Here is a 25,712-nt window from a genome sequence, read left to right as displayed (position 1 = left end):
CTGATTTGAAGGTATACATTGTCCCCAAATGTGAAATAGTTATGAAGTGAGCTGTAGCTCACGAAAGCTTATGCTCAAATAAATTTGTTAGTCTCTCAGGTGCCACAAGTACTCCTTTTTTTTTTTTGGAAATACAGACTAACACGGCTGCTACTCTGAAACCTGTCAGAATTCACTGTATGAAAAGTATCTCCAGATAAGCATACATGAGTCCTCTTGACCACAAAATTAGAAAGGTATCTGAAAAAGACCCTGGACTCTGTCTGCCTCTCGAGTAAAAGCTGTTGACTATCAATGCCATGGCAAACAGATCTATAACTGGGTGACCCCATTTCTGAAAAAATCTGCTGAACAACAGATATTTATGGACCACTCATGGTCAGAAGAAAAGTTCCTACTCAGACAATCTGCAACAGTGTTCATCAGTTCTGGGAGATGAATAACTTGAATAAAAATTCCATGTTTGATGCACCACTCACAAAGCTGGATTACTTCTTGGCATAGGGGAGATGACCGTGCTCCTCCCTGCCTGTTTATATAAAAATATCAGTGGTGTTGTTTGTCATTTACCTGTATAGACTTGCCATGGGTTAGAGACAAAATACTAGACAGGCGAGAAGAATCGTCCTGTGTTGTAAAATGTTTAAACGTAGAAGGGATTCATCCTTTGTCCATGGTGCTTGTGTTTGATGATGCCCCAGGTGAGCTCCTCAGCCTTGTTTGGATTCATCTGGCAACAGAGTTAACATTGGAAATAGGTGTACAGAGAAGATCCTTGCATACATGAACTGGATCTTTTCACCACTGAAGCAAAAAGACGACATACTGTGGGATCTGCACTAGCATGTCTATACGGTAACTTGATGGAATGTAGACTGATTTCAGCCATCCTTGCAAACAAAGGCGAAGTCTGCCACGAGGAGTAACAAACTTGCACAATGCCATGTAACGCAAGACTCTTAACTGTATCTTATAGTTTTGTGTTGGGTGTTCTGTAATTGAATTATCATTTGCATGATCTTCTTGAATCTGGACTGAGGTGGGTAAGCTGATGCCATGGGGTCCAGAAGAGTACCTATGAATTCTATTATTTAAATGGAATCAGTACAGACTTTTCCTTGTTTACACTTCGTCCAGAATGGCCAAGAGCTGAAGAATGCAATGAATATTTTCCAAGACCTGCTGAGGGGAGGACACATGTATCAGCTGATCACTGAGGTAAGGATAAACTCCAATGGTCTGCTTTCATAGAAATGCTGCAATGACCACCAGGCACTTTTGTTAATGCCCTAGGGGCTAAGGAATAAATAAGAATAAAAACCTCTTCCCCTGAATCGATGAGGAACCTCATCTTTGCCCTATTTGTCTGATGAAATATTATTCCAGATTTCTCAAAAATATAATAGATGGTTTCCAAAAGGGGTAAGTAAGAGAAAAAGATGCATAACAATCAGTTTTGAGTTCTCGACATGACCATCAAACTTGCTGCCTGTTGATAGACGTAACTGAAGCAGATGGGTACCTTTGATGGAAACACTGTTTTTTACTAGCAGGCCAAAAGATTTGTGATACAAGGTTTGTAATAGACACATCATCATCTGAGACTGCAGGAATTCCCCGCCCCCAACTGCCTGTATTCTTCCAAATGACCTTAAATTTTCAAAAAAAGAAAAGGAGTACTTGTGGCACCTTAGAGACTAACCAATTTATTTGAGCATAAGCTTTCATGAGCTACAGCTCACTTCATCGGATGCATCCGATGAAGTGAGCTGTAGCTCACGAAAGCTTATGCTCAAATAAATTGGTTAGTCTCTAAGGTGCCACAAGTACTCCTTTTCTTTTTGCGAATACAGACTAACACGGCTGTTACTCTGAAACCTTAAATTTTCAGTGGATCTTACGGAGATATGTAGGATGTCATCTGTTTTAAAGCTAAGTAGCTCTCAGCTCTAGAATGGTAAATCCTCAGTAGTGCTCTCAACTTCATGTGGGATACCCAAAGACTGGAACCGAGACACTTGCCTCGTTGTTTTGGCAGTCATCATGAAATACACAGCAGCATCTGATACATCCATTGCGGCTTGTAATGGGGTTTTGGAGATAGTTGTTCATTAATCAGAGATTGCAGTTCTGATCTGGACTCCTGGGTATCTTGTCAAGGAACCTGGAGATCCTATTCCGGCAGAGATAGTTGCCTTTAGAAAGGAGAGCTTGATAATTTGAGATTCTCATTTGAAGACTGGCAGAGGCAAAGCTCTTCCTTCTCAGCAAGTCTAAATGATTGGGCTCCTTTTCCTTTGCAGTTGACTTGGAGCTTAGTTGTTTAGTATGCTTCTGACCTGCTACAACCACAAGAGAGCCTGGTATGGGGTCAGTAGAGAACAATTCAAACCTTGATGATGGTACCTGATACCTGCTATTGATCTCTTTTGAGGAAGCAGGAATTGTGATGGTGTTTGCCACAAAAGCTGAGCCAATTCCAGCAGGTCCTCACTAACTGGCATTGTCAGCCTTTCTAGAAGTGCAGTATTTAATATGTCTAGATGTCTGTGGGATTTTTCACTCACCACTTCCACCAGGCTCTCTTATGTTTCAGCCAATCTCTTCAGAAGCTTCTGAAATGTATGAGAGTCCTCAGGTGGTGCTGAAGAAGATGGGATCGCAGCTTTGGCAGGCTAAGAAGATAAAAGTGCAGCTGGAGGAAATCAGTCTGATGAAACTGCTCTTCTTTAGAAGTTTGGATTTGCTGCTGACCTGGAGAAACATGAGGCTGCTGTTCTGCACAAGATGCATATGGCCTGACTGGAGAAGGGGACGATGGTCTAGAATATTTTCATGACACAGTCTTCTCAAAAATTGAGGGCCCCGAGAAGTCCGGTATAACCAGGAGTATGAAGCTCTACAGGAGTTGAAACCAGGTCCGTGGGTCCCCAGGCAATCTTTGCATCCTGGCCACCATCCATCTTGTTAGTAACTGATGGACTGAGTGGCTAATGGAAGCCTAACCCCATCTGAGGCACTACTCATGGGAGTACTGATTACAGCAGTGCCCGACCCCACTGATTGGTCCAGCTGTGCTATTTAAGCCAGAAGAAGGCAAAGAAAGTTGTCCATGCAACTGGGTGAATTCCTGACTGGCTGCTACATTGACCCCTGTCTTCGCGCCTGACTCCTGAGCCCTGCTTCTCTGCCTTGTCCTGGTCCCTGCCTTCCTGCTCCTTGGTTTGAGTCTCGACTCCAACCCACTTCTGACCCTTGGCTCGACTCCAGATTCTGACTCTGGCTCCGACTACTAGCTCTGATGTCCCAAGCCCCAGTTGTGATAAGGAGTATGGAACATATGCAAATTGATAGATCAGGGAAGTGGTATCAGGATTAGAGTGTATCTCTCTGTTCCCAATGGCTGACAAGCCTGATTCCATCATTAGGTGAGATGGCTGTGTCACGTGGGTGACAGTATTTAAAGCCAGGGAATTTTTGTTCAGTCATAAAGACTGAAGACCCAGGACTACGTAGCAAAGAGCTACATATATAGAGAAAAGTTGCCCAAATGAAACCTAACCTACTAAAAACTAGTAGAATACTAACTATAGTCAAAATTTACTGTAAATAAACTATGGAAATAGACTTAGCTAGAGTAAAGACACTGCTTTCATTGCATTAGAAGAAACTAAGATTGGTTGACCCACCTCTTTATGTCCTTAGAATAGGAAGCATGAGGGCAGATAGAATGTGGGCCAATGGGAAGTGGTGATCAAAACAATTCCAGTCTCCAATGCTCAAACACCCAAGAGCGGAAAACATACAGCACATCTCAAAAAAGAATAAATAATACTTAGACTTGAAAATATCTTTGCTAACAGGTTGACAATACTGACTTCTGAAAGTATAGTTTGACTCTAAAAAATTGACTGTAAAACCAGCACCGTTTTACTCAATCTATCTGCTATTCATAATTATATGTGCTGACTGTAACAAAATTAAGTTTTTACTGCTTTTTTCTTCCTATTAGCATAGCAGGAGTCAACATCGTTCAAAGAGTAAGCTGTATTTTGTTCTTTCTTGTGCATCAACAGTTGTTTAACATGCTACAATCAGTCACACCTTTGTACCTGTATTGAAGTCCAAGAGTTACACAGGTGTCACTGAGGGTATGTTTACACTTTGAGTTGGGAGTGTGATTCCCAGCTCAAGGAGACCTACCCGTGCTAGCTTTCATCAGGATAGAGCACTAAAAATAGAGTGTAGCCATGGGAGCACGAACAACGGGATGGGTTAGCCACTCCTAGTACATGCCTAGGGTCTCAGACGAATATGAATTTGGGCTGGCTAGCCGTCCTGCTGTTGCAGCTCCATTCTGCTTTTAGTGAACTAGCTTGATGAGAGGTAGCACAAGTATGTCTCCTCAACCTGGGAATCACACCCTCAAGCTCAAAGTGCAGAGATACTGTAAGAAAAAAATGCATATGCTACAAGGTACAGAATTAAGATGGTTGTAGGAACATTCTGAATTAGTGGAATTTTTGTGCAGCGATATAGGAAGGATACTAAGCCACCATACAAGTATTCTGTACTTCTTGCACGCTGTGTTGTGCTTTGTGGTGATTCCCTGAACTCCTCTAGCGCATTGGAGCAGTATGTTGGACAGCAAGGAATTCCAAAACCCACAAAGGCTACACAACAGACACTTTCCCAATTCCCATGAAATTCCACATTCCTTTACTTAGGCTGCACAGCTCATTTATTCAGGCTATTGACTGAATTAAAATTTGCCTCTTAACCGTTATTATGAATTTAGGAACGACATTGCCCCCATTTTAAGAAATGCAGAATATCCTCTCAAAGTTCAAGAAAAATGCCGGAAAAGCAGTGTTTAACCCACTCAATCTACGCAATGTTGATACAACAGCACCACTGAAAGGGAGAACATGGAATTCTGAGCACAAAACAAAAGCAAAATAGCATACTTCTCTCCTATCTCAGTTAGCATCCTTATTCAGTGATACTTCAAGTCACTGAGCTATGCAGAACATCAGTAGCAGCTTGATACTGTCTCCTTTTCCTTTTTTATCTAGTTCATTTGTCCCTGGCACAGGGGACTCAACAAATTGCCAGTAGTAGTTTGGTTCCTTTCCCAATTTATCAGCCCTTTTGTTGGCTTTATAAAAGTGCTGTTGGTCTGGCAACAGCAACTCATCAGGGTAATTCTCTGTGGTGACACTTCCTCATGGTAACAGTTAAGGAATAGCAGCGTGCAAATACACAAATTGGTGAAATAACAGATGACAGAGAAAGTGCTGAAATATGTTATTTTACCACTTCATGGTATCACCTACTGGTTATTTCAAGTCTTTTTATTCAATGTGAGAAAATAATAGGATTTATCAGGTATACTTAAAAACCACAGAGAAAAAGAGAAATGAAATGAAAACCTTAGGTCATGTAACAGAAGGGGATGAAGTAACCCCCTGAAACTCTATAGTTGTTCTGTCTGCCAAAGTTTAAACAAAAGGAAGAAAAAACTGACTGACAAGATAAATTTCAGTGCACAAAGATTTAAAATAAAGACATGGTATTAATTTATTTAGTATATGTTTTCTTTAAACGCATTCTCTTAATTCAATATTCTAATATCTAAATTACTTATAATATATAATTATATGGGTATATTTTACAGTAACAAAATGGAATCAAGTGTGTACAGTAAATGTAGGTTTTAAATGACTGACATTCCTTATTAAATGAATAGGGAAGTGTTATTTACTCCTTCACATAACAGAAGAACAAAGGGTCACCCAATGAAATTAATATGCAGCAGGTTTAACACAAACTAAAGGGAGTACTTTTTCCATACGATGCACAGTCAACCTGTGGAACTCGTTGCCATGGGACGTTGTGAAGGCCAAAAGTATAACTGGGTACTAAAAAGTATTAGATAAGTTCATGATGGATAGGTCCATCAATAGCTTTTAGCCAAACTGGTCAAGGACACAACCCCATGCACTGAGTGTCCCTAAACCTCTGATTCCAGAAGCTGGGACTGGATGATAGGGGAGAGATCACTCAAAATTGCCCTGTTGTGTTCATTCCCTCCAATGCATTTAGCACTGGTCACCATCAGAGACAGGATACTGGGCTAGATGAACCATTGGTCTGACCCAGTATGGCTGATATTATGTTCTTACGTTCACTAAAATTGAAACCTGAGAGGTACTTTAAAATGTTCACTTAAAACAAAAGGTTGCTCCTTAGTCAAATGCGATATTAGAACTCTACCCAAATAAGTGATACTAAAGATGTTATAACTTCCCAGACTACCACATTTTATCTCCACCATTTATTTGCTTTATTTACTTACCTATGCATCTTTTTTGAATTTGAATTAATTAGTTGCTAACAAAAAAACTCAAAACACTTCTAATTAGTGTGGAGAACCTTATTGTTCATAAGGTGCTGTACAAACTCAATTAATACAAAAAGAAAAGGAGTACTTGTGGCACCTTAGAGACTAACAAATTTATTTGAGCATAAGCTTTCATAAGCATAAGCTGTAGCACGAAAGCTTATGCTCAAATAAATTTGTTAGTCTCTAAGGTGCCACAAGTACTCCTTTTCTTTTTGCGAATACAGACTAACATGGCTGCTACTCTGAAACCTGTCAATTAATACAGTATTGTATAATAGTTTACAATACACACCATGTTTTGGGTGATATTATGAGTATATATAAACTATCATTTTTTTAATCTATTTTCAACATCAGCCACATATTCTGAAACAAATTAATTTTGGCTGAAATTTTCCCTACTTAGTATCAGCCTAAACATTTTTTTTTTTTAAGGTCTGAGCAAAATCAAAGAAGTCATTTATTTTTGGTTCTGGGTTAAACTGACACACACTTTCCCACACAGTATGATCAGAAATTAGACACACACAACTTCAATGCTTTAACCAATCACAAATTTGCTAAAACTTTAAGTCCCAATCCTGCAATGCATTATAAAAGGATCCCTGAAACTACTACTCCTGAGGGAATTCTGCACCACTGTGCACGCGCAGAATTTATGTCTTCTGTATATTTCTTTGCTTCCCCGCAGAAAAATGACTTTCTGACAGGGAAGCAAAGAGAAGCCACAAGTGTGGTCATGTGACCCTCCCTAGCAGTATATTTCAGGTGCCCAGGGCAGCCGGCAGAAAGGTAAAATCACTGTGGGGTAGGGCGTGTGACTGTGGAAGACCCAGCTGGTGGCTCCCACCCTCCAGCTGCTAGTCCCGGCTGGGCTGGGGAGGATGGGACTTCCTCTTCCCCTGCACGGCATCTGGGGCCATGTCAGACCCACCCCCAGATTTCTCCTCCACCTGTAGGAAGCAATGCAAACTCCCCCTCCCCACGCTTCCTACACTCATTGCTCCTCTGCTGCAGGGGGAGGGGTCACTGTAAAGGGAGCTGCTCCTCCCAACCACCCAACCTCCATGCAGCCAGACCCTCCCACTGAGCCTTACCCTCCCTGCACCCAGAACCCCCCAACAAGCACCACTTCCCCTGCACCTGGACCACCCTGAGGAGTCACCCACACCTGGATCCCCACCCTATCGAACCCCAAACAACCACACCTGGATCCCCACCCCACTGAACCTCACTCCCCCAGCATCTGGACCCCTCACTGAGCCCTCCACACCCAGACCCCCCCTGCTGAGCTCTATCCCTCCCACACCCAGATCCCTCTCCCCCGCTGAGCCCCAACCACCTTCACCTGGACCCCCCCCCCTTCAGAGTCCCATTACCATTGCACCCAGAACCCAACAACAAGCCCCTGTGCATCCAGATCCCCCCTGCACCTGGATCCCCCACTGAGCCTCCCATGCCCAGATTGCCCCACACAGAACCCTTTCAACCCACACCTGGATCCCCCCACATTAAGCCCCTCCACACTTGGATCCTGCCTTGCTGAGCCTGCCTGCCCATACCTGGTGCACCTGCCATGGAGGGGCAGGGCCCTGGGGTGTTTCTGGGGCAGGCCCTGTCCTTGTGCTGTGTCAGGGTTGGGTACAGCTTCATCGCTGAGTCCGTGTCTTGGGTGGAAGCTGCACAGTGATCTCCCACTTCTGTGCAGCCAGACGCCTGTGCTCCCCAATGCCATGCTGGAGTCTCCACATTTATTTGACAAATAAAATTTACAGAATTTTGCAGTTTTAAAATAATATGCATGGAATTTTTATTTTGTTAGCACAGAATGTCTTCAGGAGTAAACTACACAGAACTCCAATGACTTTCCTGAGGCTCTGCACAAGCACAAAAGTCTGCCTGCATGTAACCCATTTTAGGCTTGTTTTATAGATCTCACTGAGATCTCAGAAGTGAGCCAAGTTTAAATAATGTTTCACTGATTTAAAGTTTTGAGATTTAAATGTATTTATGCAAGAACAGATTTTGCTTTTTTTTTTTAAATGGCTGGACAGCTGGGAAAGTGCAGACTGCTGGGGGGTTGTGGTGAAAAACATTAGCTTTGAACTGATCTTAAGGCTTAGGGGCCTAATGCTTAGGCCCACAATATGAGCTGGTGGGGTTCTGATGAGACTTGCCAAGAGCAGCAGGGATCAGTAGACATTATAAGAAGGCTCTAGTAATGAGAAACAAATGCCTTAAGAACTTTCCTAAAATCTGTATTTTCTATAAAACCTGCATTTTATATACAGAAGAGAGTAGAACTACTAATATCAAGGGTAAAATCAATTTAATATCTGTAATTAAATTTGATACTTCATCTATTCTTCATTATACCTGACTCCCAGGGGGATGTACTTGATGACTTGAATTTCTTCTATGATGTTAATATACTACACACTTCATAAAATGTAATTAAAAACTACCCCAAATAGAATATTTGAATTTGTAAAACTGAATTCAGAAGGGCAGAGGTGAAAAAGTATAGTGGTGTATATGTTCATTTGGAAAGGTAAGAAATAAGCCTGTGAAATCACAGGAAATATTCCAGTCACAACATTTCATTTTCCAGTCGTTGCTTTTTAAAATTAAATCTATTACTTACTTAATATAGGTATCTGGGTACAACCGTATGGAAAATAAGTTGAAAGCAAATACATTTGCCATGAAAAACTAAAGTAGTTTTAAGAAAATCATTCTTACCTCCCCCTCTATAATCCCCCTGAACACAGATGGCAAAAGGGGTTGAAACATTTGAGGCCCCAATGCTGGGTTTACTTTTAGGACATTTTCCACAACCTAAAAAAACAAAAACAAACAAAAACATAAAAAACAAGCAAAAAACCACACTGAAAAACTACAATGGAAGCTCCATGACTTATGCATATTAATGTCTATTAGTCTGGGTGATAGAATGTGGGCTATTTCATAAACTATAAAAAACAGACATTTACAATACTCTTCAGAAATGTACAAACCTTAAAATGTTATCAAATGCATTCATAAATATCCTGCTAAACTGAACAGTACAACTGAACCAATACATATGTAAGCAGCTGATTGGTGACGCTTTGCTGTTTCTAACTGATTTGCATTTGGAACAGATAAAAAATACCACATACAATCAATTTTGAAGACTAAAGTAAAAAGGTGTTTGGTGGGAGGGAGACACAGGACAGTAGGTTCCACAGCTAAGTAAAATATTAGCTAGCAAGCAATCTGTGACAATTTATTTAGTATAAGCCCCATCACATGGGATGAACTCTGTCAATAAAGCAGATACAGTTCCCCTGTGCAAGAACAGGTGCTCCCAGTTTGGTCTATTAAGAGGGAAGGGCAGCTCCTGGGGCTATATAGGATCAGGAAGAATCTGAGAAAGGAAGAGTCAAAGGGTATGTCTACACTACCCACTGGATCGGCGGGCAGCGATCGATCCAGCAGGAGTCGATTTATCGCGTCTAGTCTAGACGCGATAAATCAATCCCCAAGCGCTCTGCTGTCGACTCCTGTACTCCACCACTATGAGAGGCACAGGCAGAGTCGACAGAGGAGCGGCAGCAGTTGACTCACTGTAGTGAAGACACCGCGGTGAATAGATCTAAGTACGTCGACTTCAGCTACGTTATTCACGTAGCTGAAGTTGCATAACTTAGATCGATTCCCCTCCTAGTGTAGACCAGGGCTAAGGGCTTGTCTACACTTACCGGGGGATCAACAAGCGGCGATCGGTGCATCGGTGGTTGATTTAGCGGGTCTAGTGAAGACCCGCTAAATTGACTGCAGGTTGCTCTCCCGTCGACTCCTGTTTTAGCCCGGATCGAGAAGAGGAGGGGGAGTAGACGTCTCCCATCAACATCACATAGTGTGGGCCCTGCAATAAGTAGATCTAAGCTACGTCGATTTGAGTTACACTATTCACGTAATTCAAATTGTGTAGCTTAGATCAAATTTGCCCTGTAGCGTAGACAAGGTCTTAGTGAGTAAGGGTCTCCTTACAGCACAGACTCGGACAGTCAGGAAAAGGGCAAGTGAGAGCTGTCAGAGATCAGGAGACTGTGGAAGGTCTTAGATGGGAACTGTAGATGGTTCCTGGGAAAAGACAAAGCAAGAGCACTAAAAAGGATCTGCAGGTTGACTTTCTGAAGCCAGGGCTGGAGAGGGCTGAAGGTCAGAGAGCAGCAGAGAGACAAGGTGGGTAAGGTGTTATCTTTTACTGGACCAGCTTCTGCTGGAGAGAGAGAAAGCTTTCGAGCCACACAGAGCTCTTCTTCAGGTCTGAGAAAGGTACTCCCAGCATCACAGCAAAATGGTAGGTGGAACAGATCTGGAGCCAAAAGCAGTTAAGAAGGAACTGAAATGGTGGTGAGTCTCCCTATATGCTCTTGCACTGGAGCACGCGGTTATACAATGAACAGGTGCGGACCTGCAGACACTGCTAATTTAAGTCTCTGATCAAGAGCACATGGGCATGCACATATCCAATGGTAGAGCACCCATAGGAACAATAACTTGAAGAATCCACAGTTACCATTGAAAAATTTCAGTGAGGAATGGCCAAGCCCTCTTCTTTTATAAATGGAGTAACTAAGCCTCTTTCTACTACTCTAAGCATAACTTTTAGAGTAGCAGCTCAAAATAGTACAGCTTTGAGCAATGTCTCTCCTTTAAATATCTTGAGCCAGATTCTCTGCTGTGGCTGTGATAAGCTCAGGACACAAAGGGGGTGGAAGAAAGGCCATCAAAGCCAATTACTACTCCTTCACTTTCTGATCAGCTCCAATCCAGTTTAGAGTAGTTCTAAAGGCTGCTCTAACTTGTGCCAATAGGCAATGGGGCCCCCAAAGGGTCATCTAGCAGAGAGGATACCCAAAGTGCAGCACAATCCAGCCAAGACTCCTTTACACCCCAGGCACAGAGATTAAGGCTGCATAGGGGCTTAATACTCCAGGTCTGCATCTGCTGGAGGCCTCCTTGTGTTGGGAGAATGATCAGTTGCACAGATTACATTCCCTTTCTACCACTGTAGCAGGATGGAGTGGGAGAGAGAATTTTGCCCTTCCATCTCCAAATCTTTCATTCTTCTGAATGTCTCCAAGTGAGAATCACAAATTATCAAGAACAGTAATCCAGTACTCCATGAGTTGACACCACAAATGTACATGCAAACCATTTGGTCATCTTAATTCAAGATGGACATCTTGTACTTCAGTGGCTATAAACACAGAATAACTCTATTTTAGATTCTAAATGCTTAGTACACAGAGCCTTTTTAACCCTACACAAAAATTATAAACACCCAGAGGAAACTGACTGTAGATATTAAGAAAACAAAATTTTGTCAGGAAAGCTCCAGCCTATCTAAATTCAACAGATTAGTTTACAAGATTATTCAAAATCAATGTATTCAAATTACTTTCTTTAAAGTATAAATTTTCATACCATATCTAAGCCCCAAAGTTGCCTTAATATTAAAATGTTGAGAGGAAAATATGGCATGTCAATTTTTGATATGGAAGGAAACCTTAACATGACAGTTTGCTGGTCAGTAATTTATGGGATTTAATGTAAATTAGATTGTTGAAATATACACTGAGAAAGTTCCCTGAATTACAAAGTAATTAAAATAAAGCATGTGTCTTTAAAAACATTATGCATAATTTGTAACGTTAGTAGTATAAGACAGATGTTTGCATACAAAATACTGGTGCATTTTTCAAAACAAAGTAATTTCCTCCAAGTATATTTCAGAGATACAACCAGATAGAAGACTAAGAGGGGAGACTAAAAAAAAAAAAAGAATATAAATTGATACCACATTGCTAAACATCAGAAGACTAAAGTTGTCTCTACTTGTTCACAAAAAGAAGGTGAATGAATGAGGCAGTGAATGAGATGGTATCCAACCTTTTCAGCTTGAGGGCCAAACATGTTATTTCACAAAGGTCAAGAGGCTACAATCAATATTTTGGGACAGATCCTCTGGGCCACTCTGCTCCATTTGGCATCTCTCAGGGTGCAAAAAGGGAGCAGAAATCACCCACAAATCTCTTTTTGGGACTTCCCCCAGTGCGTGAGAGTCACTAGTAGGGTACAGAGCCAGTATATGTGGCTCTGATGTCTCCCTTCCCCACATTATCTATCATAGGGGAAATGTTGAGATGTGCAGAAACATATTGAAGATGGGGAGAGGGAACGGCTGGCGTACAATGCACTCTGGCTATAGTCAAGTGGCATATGATTTCTTGGGGATCATAATCAGCTAGTGCTGCAGCCACAAGCCACCTAGGAATCGTAGGTATGACTGTCAGCTTCTTCCCTTTTTCCCCTCCACCAGGCTACTGTGAGTAAGGGAAGCCATTTAAAAACCATCTGGGCTGCAATCTGTTCCTTCTGTGGCTCTCGCATCCCAACAGTGATGGAGGGTGGCCAATGAACTGCCTAATGGAACTGTTTGCAGAGATATGGGATCCCATCAGAATTGTTGTTGGGGCTGCAAGAAGGCAATGAGAGGCAGGTGGGAAAACAGTGTCCACTACCTCCTCCCAGGGTACATCTACACTGCAATTAGATACCCACAGCTGGACCATGCCAGCTGGGTTGGGTTTGCTGGGCTCAGGGGCTGTTTAATTGCGGTGTAGATGTTTGAGCTCAGGCTGGAGCCCAGGCTCTAGGACCCTGTGAGGTGGGAGGGTCCCAGAGCTTGGGCTGCAGCCCAAGTCTAAACATTTGCAGTGTGGACATAACCCCAAGAGTGAGATGGTTGATTCAAGTACTTCACTTTAAAAATCACAGGGCCTGGCTCAGGAAACACATTTTCAATTAATAATCAAATAATTTTTTTCTTCTGAATAGAAGTGCCCTCGAGGGCCACAATTTAGCATCTCAAGGATCAAAAGTGGCCCCCAAACCAAAGGCTCCACACCCCCAGCCTAGGTACATTAAGTGACAAGTACTGTATGCAGAAAATTGTATACAGCTCAGCTTCTTCTTCCAGGCACTGCATCTCAGTATGCCTTTGTCTGCCAGATAAAAAAGGCCTCTACTATTGGAAATCTTCTCCCCATATAGATAGTTTTTTGGGGGGAGGGAGATGGGAACTGGAGTGAGAATGGAAACAAAGCTTCTCCAGTATTTTGGTACCAAAAAAGGAGCTTATTAACTTTCAAGTTCCATCATGAATACTTCAGAACAGAAAATGTTTTTCTTGGCTTTCCTTGGGACAAAATACACTGCAATTTTTTTTATCATAAATAGTATATCACAATGAGAAATCAGTTCATTGAAGACTTCTGCTATATGAATAATAATGTTGTATTAATAAAATAGAATGCAAGTCAAACTAAGACTTAAGAGACACAGTTAAACCTCCTAGCAAAGACATCATTTTTTCAAACAGTGACAGTAATAAACCATAATTATTCTAACATCTGAATTGCACAGTATGAATCTCTTATTTTCTTCCGAGTTTCCTCAAAAGGCATATTTAAAGTGTCAATACTTGTATTTTTAGATCTCAGAAATGAATTTACCAAGATTTGTTTTTCACAATATCTATTTGGAGTTCCCAAAAACTTTATTAAAAAAAAAAAAAAGGTAACATGAATGAACCCAACAATACAATTTATAAAAACAGCTATTTATATTACAGTAGCAACTAGTACCCTAACCAAGATTGTGCAAGGCACTGTACAAATGCAAAGTAGGAGATAATTCTTATCTAGAAGAGTTTACAATCTAAATAACAAGACAAAGGGGGTGGGAAAAAGGGAGTATTATCCACTTTGTTAAAGATGGGAAATTGTGGCATTGAGAAATTAAATCAGATGCCCAAAGCCAAATAGGAAATCTGTGGCAGCACCAGGAAATTAACCCAGACCTCCCAACTCTCAGTCCAGTGCCTAAATCACAAGACCATCCTTCCGCTCTAAACAGTGCTCACCAAATGCGCCATCTACAATCACTATCCGGAGTCCCTCTCCTCTAACTCTATCCTAGACTCTTGCATGCCACTGAAACTGCTCTTGCCAAGTCTTTTATGAGCTCTGCCAGCTAAAGCTCAGAAGCAGTACTCCATCCTCATCCTCCTTGACGTGTCAGTCACCTTGGACACCATCAGCAATGCTCCTCTTTTTGAAATCTTGTCCTCCCTTCACTTCCATAACTCCATCCTCTCTTGGTACTCCTCCTACCTCTCTCATCACTTCTTCAGTGTGTTGTTCAGAGGATCATCCTCATCTGTCCTTCAACTTTCTGTCAGGATTCCACAGGGCTCTGTCCTTAGTCCTCTTCTCCTCTCCCTTTACACCTTATCTCCGGGAAATCTCAATTCAACTACCATTTCTATATTGATGACTCACAGATCTACCGCTACTCCAGACCTATTTCCTTCTGTCCGTACTAAAAATCTCAGCTTCTTTCTCTAACATCTCTTTGTAGATGTCTAGCTATCAGCTCAAAATCAACATGGCTAAAACGGAGTTCCTAATCATCCTCCTCAAGCCCTCCCTGCTATCTCCCTTCTTGATCAGTGTGGACAATATCACCATCAGGCCCATAACCTGGGCATCATCTTCAACTTCAACATTTCTCTAGGTCCTCACATCCAAGCTATGCATAAATCTTGCCAATTCTTTCTCCATAACATCTCTAAGATATGGCCTTTCTTAACCATCCATCTAGCTAAAAATCTTGTCCAAACTCTCATCTCGTGTCTTGACTAATGGAAACACCCTTCTCTCTGGGTTTGACAAATGCAATCTTGCCCCACTCATCTCCATTCAGAATGCTGCTGCAAAGATCATTCTTCTACCGTGTCGCTTTGACCACGTCACATCCCTCATTGCATCCCTACACTGTCTTCCCCTTCTCTAGTACATCAAACATAAGCTGAGTGTATTCACTTTCAAGGCCCTTTACAGTCAATGTCCAGCTTACCTAACATCTCTCATTCACTACAGAGCTGCCAAAGCTTGCTTCCAATAAGCCTATGATGACAAACTTCTTTGCCCATTTATTAAATTTTCAAACAAGCACCCTTGTGCTTTCTCCCATGCTGCCCCACACACTTGGGAAGCACTGTCTGTAAACATCTGCAAAGCTATCTCATTATTCACCTTCAAATCCCTCCTCAAAACTCTGCTTTGCCACTGTGCCTATAAAACACTTGACAGTGGTTAAGATGTTGGTGTGTTGTGACAACTGCCTATTATGACCAGTATTGTCTCATTGTTTTCTCATACTCCAACTGTATCCATCTGTTGTCTCTTGTTTTATATTTCGGATTGTAAACTCCTTGGGGCAGAGATAATCTTTTTTCTCTGTTTTTATACAGTGCCTATGAACTATGTCTAGAACTCCTCGGTGCTAAGGTAATACAGAATCTACACACATACACTCATGCCTCCCCCCCAAAATTTTTCTGACATTTCTTGCTTGTTTGTACTTGTATTTAAAATAATTGAACTGGATGACATTTTTGCAGGCTGAAAGTATACTAAAGAGTGCAACTAAAATATACCACATTTAATATTACATTTACAGAAAGGAAGCAGCCACAAGATAAAATAGTTTTCACTACCCATATGACCAAATACTTAGATGTATGGGAAGAACCCTAAGATTTCTGGAGTGTTAGACAAAGTTAATTACCTTTTAATATGTCAGTGAGAAACATTTGTTATTTATTACAAAATAATCTAGGTTAAGAAATATTTTAAGCAATTTTAGAATTAAATACAATTTCTTAATGTTGCACTTTTATCCAAATAATGAAAAGTAAAATATTCTAAAACTATAACTAAATTCAGAACCAAGTTTAAAAATAAAATAATAGCAATTTTCTAAAATGTATTTGGAGTTGTGAATTATTTTTTTGCATTTTCTTTTTTAGTTAATAGTGATGTGTATCCTCTATATTATATTTTAGGCCACATTATACGAAATACCTACCTATTTAAACCTATGTCCACCTCACACAATATCCCTTTCGTATCTGAACTGCCATGATAGTCAAATACAATTGTGATTAGCTTCCTGCAGATTCCAAGATTTCACTGCTAGCCATATATTAAATACAATAGTGCTGACCCCAAGGTCTTTCTTTGAACGTGGAATGTTCCAGTGTGGTGAATTGTTAATGTAGGTTTGTTTGTTTTTTAAAAAAGTATAAATAGCACAACTATCTAGCTTCCATTAGTTCTCTCTCATCATACCCAAATGCAAGTAAAGGCAAATGTAACTAGGTCCCTGAGATTTCCTGAGTACAACAGCTTTACAATACAATGGTTGGCCACTCACAAATTTGTCTCTACAGTGTAAAAGTATTGCTGCTAGGCTATGGAACAAACCAATACAATTATTTTAAAGTCACATTACATTCACTGGGCCACTACACTCACAAGTCCTCACTAAGCTCCATACTCCAAGCTGCCTGTAGAGTTAAGTGACTGGGGAAAAAATCTCATGACCACTTTAATCCAGCTCCATCAGTGCAAAGAACAGATGTGTGTGAAACATCTGGGGAAAGCATGACCAGAGCACTAGAGCTGGTGCCTTTAGGCTGCTCCAAGATAGGCCTGGGGGAGATAAAAAGGTAGCTTAGAGCCACCTTCGCCTCCGACCCTGAGCTGTGTTAAATGACCCAAACTTTTTTTTTTGCAAGTTCTATGTTGCATCATGACATTCTTGCTTTTATGGGTCAGTGGCTTAATACCATTATTCAAGATTTCTTCCATCTATCAACAAAAAAAGGAGAAGAAGAAAAATAAGTTCCATTACAGAAGTGAAGTCTTGTACAGTCATATTTGGATTAAAGAGTACACGCTTATTACTGGCTAAACTGCTTAAAATGGTCCAGTGATCATACAGCTTGGTAAGCTTCTTAAAATGGGGATCTTCTGAAGACATTTCACAATAGAAAATTACTAATTTAAATCTTGATCTTTACATCTACACTTGGGTTTTCTGCTGCTGTGTTTTACTTTCCCTCTCTAGGACTTCCATCCTCTAATCAATACTTTAACCAACAAGTGGCATCAGACTCACCATAAATAATAGCATACAGAAAATCAGTCAAATCTTAAGAAGGATATCTGAGCATTATACCTTTACCACTATATGACTGATAATTTTCTGTTAGAGAGACAAGGTGGTTGAGGTAATGTGATATGGCTGTGAAAAAAGCTAAACACTGAGGATGGAGTGGAGGTCAAGGATAATCTATGCATGGCCCAATATCAAACAAATACTTTGCCTCAGTCTTTAATAAGACTAAAGAGGATCTTAGGGATAATGGTAGCATGACAAATGGGAATGAGGATATGGAGGTAGACATTACCATATTTGAGGCAGAAGCAAAACTCAAACAGCTTAATGGGACTAAATCGGGGGGCCCAGATAATCTTCATCCAAGAATATTAAAGGAATTGGCACAGGAAATTGCAAGCCCATTAGCAAGAATTTTTAATGAATCTGTAAACTCAGGGGTTGTACCGTATGATTGGAGAATTGCTAACATAGTTCCTATTTTTAAGAAAGGGAAAAAAAGTGATCCGGGTAATTACAGGCCTGTTAGTTTGACATCTGTAGTATGCAAGGTCTTGGAAAAAATTTTGAAGGAGAAGGTAGTTAAGGACATTGAAGTCAATGGTAAATGGGACAAAATACAACATGGTTTTACAAAAGGTAAGTCGTGCCAAACCAACCTGAACTCCTTTTTTGAGAAAGTAACAGATTTTTTAGACAAAGGAAACGCAGTGGATCTAATTTACCTAGATTTTAGTAAGGCATTTGATACTGTGCCACATGGGGAATTATTAGTTAAATTGGATAAGATGGGGATCAATAGGAAAATTGAAAGGTGGATAAGGAATTGGTTAAAGGAGAGACTACAACGGGTCCTACTGAAAGGTGAACTGTCAGGCTGGAGGGAGGTTACCAGTGGAGTTCCTCAAGGATCGGTTTTGGGACCAATCTTATTTAATCTTTTTATTACTGACCTTGGCACAAAAAGTGGGAGTGTGCTAATAAAGTTTGCGGATAATACAAAGCTGGGAGGTACTGCGAATTTAGAGAAGGATAGGGATACCCTACAGGAGGATCTGGATGACCTTGTAAACTGCAGTAATAGTAATAGGATGAAATTTAATAGTGAGAAGTGTAAGGTCATGCATTTAGGGATTAATAACAAGAATTTTAGTTATAAGCTAGGGACGCATCAATTAGAAGTAACGGAGGAGGAAAAGGACCTCGGAGTATTGGTTGATCATAGGATGACTATGAGCCGCCAATGTGATATGGCTGTGAAAAAAGCTAATGTGGTCTCGGGATGCATCAGGAGAGGTATTTCCAGTAGGGATAAGGAGGTTTTAGTACCGTTATACAAGGCACTGGTGAGACCTCACCTGGAATAGTGTGTGCAGTTCTGGTCTCCCATGTTTAAGAAGGATGAATTCAAACTGGAACAGGTACAGAGAAGGGCTACTAGGATGATCCGAGGAATGGAAAACTTTCTTATGAAAGGAGACTCAGGGAGCTTGGCTTGTTTAGCCTAACTAAAAAAAGGTTGAGGGGAGATATGATTGCTCTCTATAAATATATCAGAGGGATAAATACCGGAAAGGGAGAGGAATTATTTAAGCTCAGTACCAATGTGGACACAAGAACAAATGGATATAAACTGGCCACTAGGAAATTTAGACTAGAAATTAGACTAAGGTTTTTAATCATCAGAGGAGTGAAGTTTTGGAATAGCCTTCCGAGGGAAGCAGTGGGGGCAAAAGATCTATCTGGCTTTAAGATTAAACTCGATAAGTTTATGGAGGAGATGGTATGATGGGATAACATGGTTTTGGTAATTAAATATTCATGGTAAATAGGCCCAATGGCCTGTGATGGGCTATTAGATGGGGTGAGATCCAAGTTACCCAGGAAAGAATTTTCTGTAGTATCTGGCTGATGAATCTTGCCCATATGCTCAGGGTTTAGCTGATCGCCATATTTGGGGTCGGGAAGGAATTTTCCTCCAGGGCAGATTGGAAGAGGCCCTGGAGGTTTTTCACCTTCCTCTGTAGCATGGGGCACAGGTCACTTGTTGGAGGATTCTCTGCTCCTTGAAGTCTTTAAACTACGATTTGAGGACTTCAATAGCACAGATATAGGTGTGAAGGTTTTTTTGTAGGAGTGGTGGGTGAAATTCTGTGGCCTGCATTGTGCAGGAGGTCAGACTGGATGATCATAATGGTCCCTTCTGACCTAAATATCTATGAATCTATGAGCATTATACCTTTACCACTATATGACTGATAATTTTCTGTTAGAGAGACAAGGTGTTTGAGGTAATATCTTTTATTGGTACAACTTCTTTTGGTGAAAGACAGGCTTTCAAGCTACACAGAACTCGTCTTCAGATATTTCTGTTACCCATGACAGGTTTCAGAAATTTACTTACTGTTTCCTATAAAAATCCCAAATCTTTCCTGTTCCATTTTTATATTACAGAAGACTTCATAACTAAATGTACTAATATTATTTCATCAAGTGAGCATGTTAAAATTTGTATGGTTAAAATGTCAAAAAAAACGAAACAAAAAAACAACCGGTGCTTTCACTAGTAATTACTACTGGAAACAATGAGAGGTTTTCTTCTATCAGGCCCCTTGAGTATTAAGATGATTGTAAGAGCTAAATGCTATACCTAAACGTGTTACAAAGGCCTGCTGTTTGTAATAAGTTACTGATTTTTTTACTCACTTTAAGTGGAACATCAAAAATGACAATATACACTACCTTCAGCACTTGAACTTGACCTTCAGTAGTTATGTCCTTTAAGAGCTCACAAAATGATTGGCATAGGTCACCTGAATACACCTGAAATTAAATGAAAACCAAAATGAAACGTTTGCTATTTGCATTATATGAAGGGCAAAAAAAACCCCTTAAACCTTGACATATTATGAATTCTGTAAATCAATTTTATTTACAACTGCTATTCTGAGTGAAACTCAAAGAACTAATTCTGTCATAAGCTGCAGCAAGATGTACATTTAAATTGCATGACATTTAAACTTTACCCTCTACATTGTAGGAAAATGGTAGTTATTGAAAAGTTATAATCTACTGTACAGCCACAAAAAATCCAAAATGACCAGCTAGTGTCTTTGAATTTTTTTTAAAATTGCTGAGAATTGTGATGATTTCATCAATTTGCATCACATTTTTTGTATCTTTCTCTCCCCTTATGTGCATTTCTTTCTTTTTTATTGCTAGCAATACTTCCATAGAGAGGAGGATCTTTGTTGTTTCTAAACTAATCGGTTGTTATTTATATGTAATCCAAAAAGCTATCAAAACTTCTATAATATTACAATTAACTTCTCCAAACAGCATTATAGATTAATCACAGTTAGGCAGTGAAGAAAGGCTATATACCTTACTTGTGGATATTTCTAGATCTGTATAAACAGGAATACTGAAGATTAGGGAGGTAATTTTTCCTCTGTGTTTGGTATTGGTGAGATCACTACTGGAATGTTGTGCTTATTTCTGGTGTCCACATTTTAAAAAGTAAGTTGAAAATTGGAGGGGCCTCTGAACAGCACCACAAGAAAGATTTGTGGTCTGGAAAATATTCTTTACCATGAGACTAAACAAGCTCAAACTATTTTAGCTTATTAAAGAAAAGGTTGAAAGGTGACTCCATTACAAGTACCTATACAGGGAGAAGACATCTGGTACCAGATGACTCTTTAATCTGGCAAAGAGACACAAAAAAATCCAGTGGCTGGAAACAGAAGTTAAAAAACTCCAAATGTCTTGCCCTTGAATCTTCAGTACTTTGTCTAGAACAGCAGGGGAAAGAAAATTCTTGGCCCCATATAAGGATTGCCCGCCTCTGTTTTTCCTCCCCTTCTGAGCAGCACTCATCTTCCTCATGAGCTTGAGGAGGGAATGAAGGGGTCTCTTTGGCTGATCGGCTGGTGTAGCATAAGCCTTATGGTTTTCTCACACCTAAAAGCTCCTACATATCTACATCATTTTTGAAAGTGGCACTTAAGCATTTTTGAAAATTTTGTCGTAGATCATAATGGTTCCTTCTGCCCTAACGTCTGTAATGATTTCTGTAAAAAAAGAGAAAAAATGCCACCAAGGGCCAGGTTCTGTCACCTTTGCTCACAGTAGGCAGTACATTGCTCAGACAGTAGCCCAAATCAGTGGAACTACTTGGTGAATAAGGTACTACTTACTATGCATAAGAGTGACAGAATCTGACCTCCAGACACTATAGTGAGGGATGATTTAAAATCCATGTGATAATGGCAGTAGTAAGTATCAGGAACTGATAAACCGAGAAACAAAGATTGTGTTTTCAAGCAAATATCCAGGATAATTTAATATGCCAGCAGATGGCATGTAACTGTGAGAAGCCAAGTCTACGAGGATCAATGATCTAGAGGGGCAAGAAGCCAGAGGATTCCAGGACACTTGGGAGGAGCCAAGTGGGGCAGGGCCTTGGTGGAAGGGAAGGACTGTGTTGTCCTGGATGTGGGTGAGCCCAGGATACAGGACTGTGATGGCCACTGCTAGACTGGGACTGGTGGTAAGCACTTTGGACTTAGGTTTGTGTGTGTGTGTGCGCGTGTGTCCCCCAAGGGAAGGTGAAGTATGAGTAGCTGAGGAGTATCCTACCTCATCAGGCTGGAGGTCCAGCCTGAGCAGACACTGAGCAGCAACCTCACTAGGCTATTGCATCTCAGTTCTATATGCACCACTGGTGGGATCAGAGGCCTTAGGTGGCTGGTGGGGTTGGATACTTCTAGAGGCAGAAGAATGGATTGTGTTTTTTGTTGTTTTTTTTTAAATATTTCACTGTTGCTGTTGAATTCCCCAGTCCTCTATCACATTTTGGCCCATTGGTCTGTACCTATTTCCTTGCCTAATATTCTTTTATATAAATGGTCTCAAAACTCCTGTGTGTGCAATTGGGTCTTTGTATCAGGGGCTTCCAGATGAACATAAACAAACAGGGTCTCTGCTCATCTCAAAGTGGAAAAAGGTGTCTTAGGACATCTACCGGCACCTGTGTCCAGATGGAATGGGGGATGCATGTGTGTAAAACAAATTGATGACAGAGGTCGGATTGTGGGGTTTATCCTGCAAGTGAAGCAAGTGAATGTCTGTGATCCAGGCCATAAGGCAAAAAATAAACTGCTCTGTTAACTGTAGAGATTTATTTATTTAATTTGTTGGTCTACGTTCAAAGTGTTCACCACCAGTCCCAAATTAGCAGTGTCCATCACAAGTCCTTTCCCCCCAGGTTTACGCTCTGCATCCAGGACAACACAGTCCTTCTTCCTTTCTTCGAGGCCCACACCCACACAGTCCTGCCAAGTGGTGACCTCTACACCACCTCTCTCCATGGCTCCTCCCAACAGTCCTGGAATCCTCTGACTTCTTGACCCTGTAAGTCAGTGGCTTTCAACCTGGGGTTCGCAAAGGTTGTTACCACCATAGAGCAGTGGTTTTCAACTTGTGGTCCCTGGGGGTCCACAGGCTATGTCTAAGATTTCCAAAGGAGTTCGCACCTCCATTAAACATTTTTTAGGGGGCTACAAATGAAAAAAAGTTGAAAACCACCGCCCTAAGCCACTGAGCCTCCAGGACTTGGCTTCTTGCACTTGGGTACCATCTACTGGCTGATTACAGTAATAATAAATAAGGAGGAAAACTGAAAATCAGCAAAGCAGGAAAACATGAAGTTGATTTTGCAATATACTTCAATTAAATACAGTACAAAAATTCAGAGTTGTTTTATTCCTTTAAATTACAGGAGGTGTGACAATACAGGTATTTTTCATGCTGGCCTATAGCTCTAGTCCATAGGCTAATAGGAGCAAGATACATTTTTCAAAAGCTGCTGAAAACACTGTAAACCATATTGTCTCATATATAAACATGTCTATCACTGAACAGAAGAGGTGATCAGAATAATCCTGGAATCTATGAATGAAAGTCTTCAGAAAGGAACAGCAGCCAACCAAAACTAGTATCCGAGTTAGTACTGAGAGAAACAAGTGGAACTATTCTAGTTTAATTCAATCAGCTTTAAAAGGTCTTGTAGTCAGGTCAGCAATACCCTATGACCACAGATCACTGTGGCAGCCTGGCCTCTGTCCGTTGCCCTGAGATTGTCAGCCACAACTATAAGCACTCTTTCTGTGCCATAGGGTGATCATACCTGAGTGGATGAAGTCCAAAGAACCTATGAGTGCCATATGTTGGAGTTGGCCAACAACCACCTTCTCAGGGATCTTTTCCAGAAAAGAGAGGCAAGAAGCAACAGTGTCCACAATTGATTTCTTGGGCAGTGTGATGAGGTGTTGCCCTCCACCATTCCCAGGAGAGGTTAAGGTGGCTGGATGGGCCAATTTATTCCCCAGATGCACCTGGAGGTGGAGCCAAGGATTAATTAGATGAGGTTCAGCTGGACAGAAACAGGTGGAGCCTGTATAAAGCCCAGTAGCTGAGAGCAGCTGGGGGCTGCAGGGAAGTAGTCTGCAGTCACTCCCTGGGAAAAGGGAGTTTGGGCTGGCAAATCCAGAAATGGGGGAGAGCCAGAAAGGAGGAAAGACTCAGAGGAAAAGCAGCAAGGAATAAGATAATACAGATCTTGGCTGCTGAAGAGAGGGCCCTTGATCTGGATCCTGGAGTAAAGCGTGGACCCAGATTCCCCTGCTAACCACTGGGGATGTGGCACAGGCCAGGCAGTGGAGAGTAGACTGCCTGGGATGGTTTGCCCTGAAATACTCTGTTACCCCAGAAGGGGAGGACCATAGTGACCTGGCCTGAGAACCAAGTCACGAAGATAGAGCACATGGAGTTGCAGAGATGGGCTGAGAGACTGATAGCAGAAGGCACAGCACCTGGAAGGACTTAATGCCCAGAGCAGCCAGGAGGAGGCACCCTAGTGGTGAGTGGACCCTGTGACAGGCAGATGGCTGACCACTGCTTGTTTGAAAGTTCTTGGCAGCTTACCCTTTCTGAGGTAGGAATTAAAAAATCCCTCTTGTTTAGAGGCCATTCATTCCCTCACTAGTGAGGAACAATGGTCCACTCCACTGTAGTGTGGGTGGACTACATGCAACTCCATTCAAATTCTTAAGTATACAAGATTCTGTCATTCTCATTTGATTAGTATTAGCAGTGTACCAAAGCTCAGAATCTGGATTAATACCTGGAAAAAGCAGACTGATAAACCTGAAATCTTTTACTTCCAGTTGGAATCTTCAGATAGTGTAGAATGCAGCTGTTCAGAAATATTATTTGGCTGGAATTGAACATAAAGCCAAAGAGTGGATAACGATATGCATTTTTAAGTAATCAGTGTTGTGTCATTATTTGTTTATTGTTTTCTCCATCTTTGTCCTTTCATTTTCTCCTTTTATCTCTAAGGATTTTCTTCATTTTTTTTTTCTGCTTATTGTTCATTCTGTTTTAACTTTTGACTTTTTCCTCTACAGCTCTCCCTCCTCCCCTCCAATTCATTATCCCTTTTCCTCTGGATTCTGCAGTCCCTTTGCCTCCTATATTATTCCATTCTTTCAATCTCAATTCCCATTCCATCAGTCACCTATTTATATTTTCTTCTGTTCTGTAGATTACCTAATTCTCAGTACTATGTCTCTTTTTCTCCCTTCAGCTGGGCCCCAGCAGATCCCCTTTATTTATTTACCTTTCACAAGTACTGTATAATTAAAAATAGTACCAAAGTTTAGGATGTTTCATTTTTGGTTACCCATCTTGAGAAATCTTGTTCTTTAAAAATGTTGAGAACTCAATTTCAACTGGGAAGTGCAGATACTCAGGACTTCTGCAAACACAGTCTTAACTCTAACTTCATACTTGTTCATTTACAAATACATTAAATTTAATGCTGCACATAATTCTACATGTAACATCTTAATTTAGCTGAAAAATCAGAGTTCAAGTTATGCATTTAATTGTGATTATGAGGAAGGACATGTGTGCACTGTGGTTGGTTATATTATGGAATCAAAAGAGAGTCACCTGTGGAAGGACTGAGGAATATTTATTTTGGTATTACGATGTTTGCATGGAAGAGCATCTGAGATGAGGCTGGACTGGATGAGACTGTTGGTTTAACTGATGATTTCCTAGAATTTTAGTTATTGTACTAAGAAGTGTAGTTAGTAACCTTAACTACCCATTAGCAAAACCTGCATAGGAATAAAATATTCTTCCAGTGACAGCA

The 25,712-nt window shown here is 40.9% G+C and overlaps 1 protein-coding gene across 8 annotated transcripts in view; it reads right to left on the bottom strand.

Annotated features, from left to right (window-relative positions):
* The window catches only part of IPO11 (importin 11), a 295,900-nt gene that overhangs the window by 92,845 nt on the left and 177,343 nt on the right, over nucleotides 1-25,712 (bottom strand). For all 8 annotated transcript variants that reach the window (XR_006291241.1, XM_043547525.1, XM_037902875.2 and 5 more), the window contains 2 exons: nucleotides 20,231-20,311; nucleotides 9,149-9,244 (listed from right to left, as the gene is read on the bottom strand). Coding sequence is in view for 7 of the 8 variants with exons in the window: in XM_043547525.1 (XP_043403460.1) it covers nucleotides 9,149-9,244; nucleotides 20,231-20,311 (177 nt within the window). In the remaining variant the exon portion in view is untranslated. The remainder of the gene's footprint in view (nucleotides 1-9,148; nucleotides 9,245-20,230; nucleotides 20,312-25,712) is intronic.

The sequence above is a fragment of the Chelonia mydas genome, chromosome 5 (assembly GCF_015237465.2).
Source record: "Chelonia mydas isolate rCheMyd1 chromosome 5, rCheMyd1.pri.v2, whole genome shotgun sequence".
NCBI lineage: Eukaryota > Metazoa > Chordata > Testudines > Cheloniidae > Chelonia > Chelonia mydas.
The sequence above is the reverse complement of the archived record's forward strand: the minus strand, read 5'-3'. Positions and strand labels throughout refer to the sequence as shown.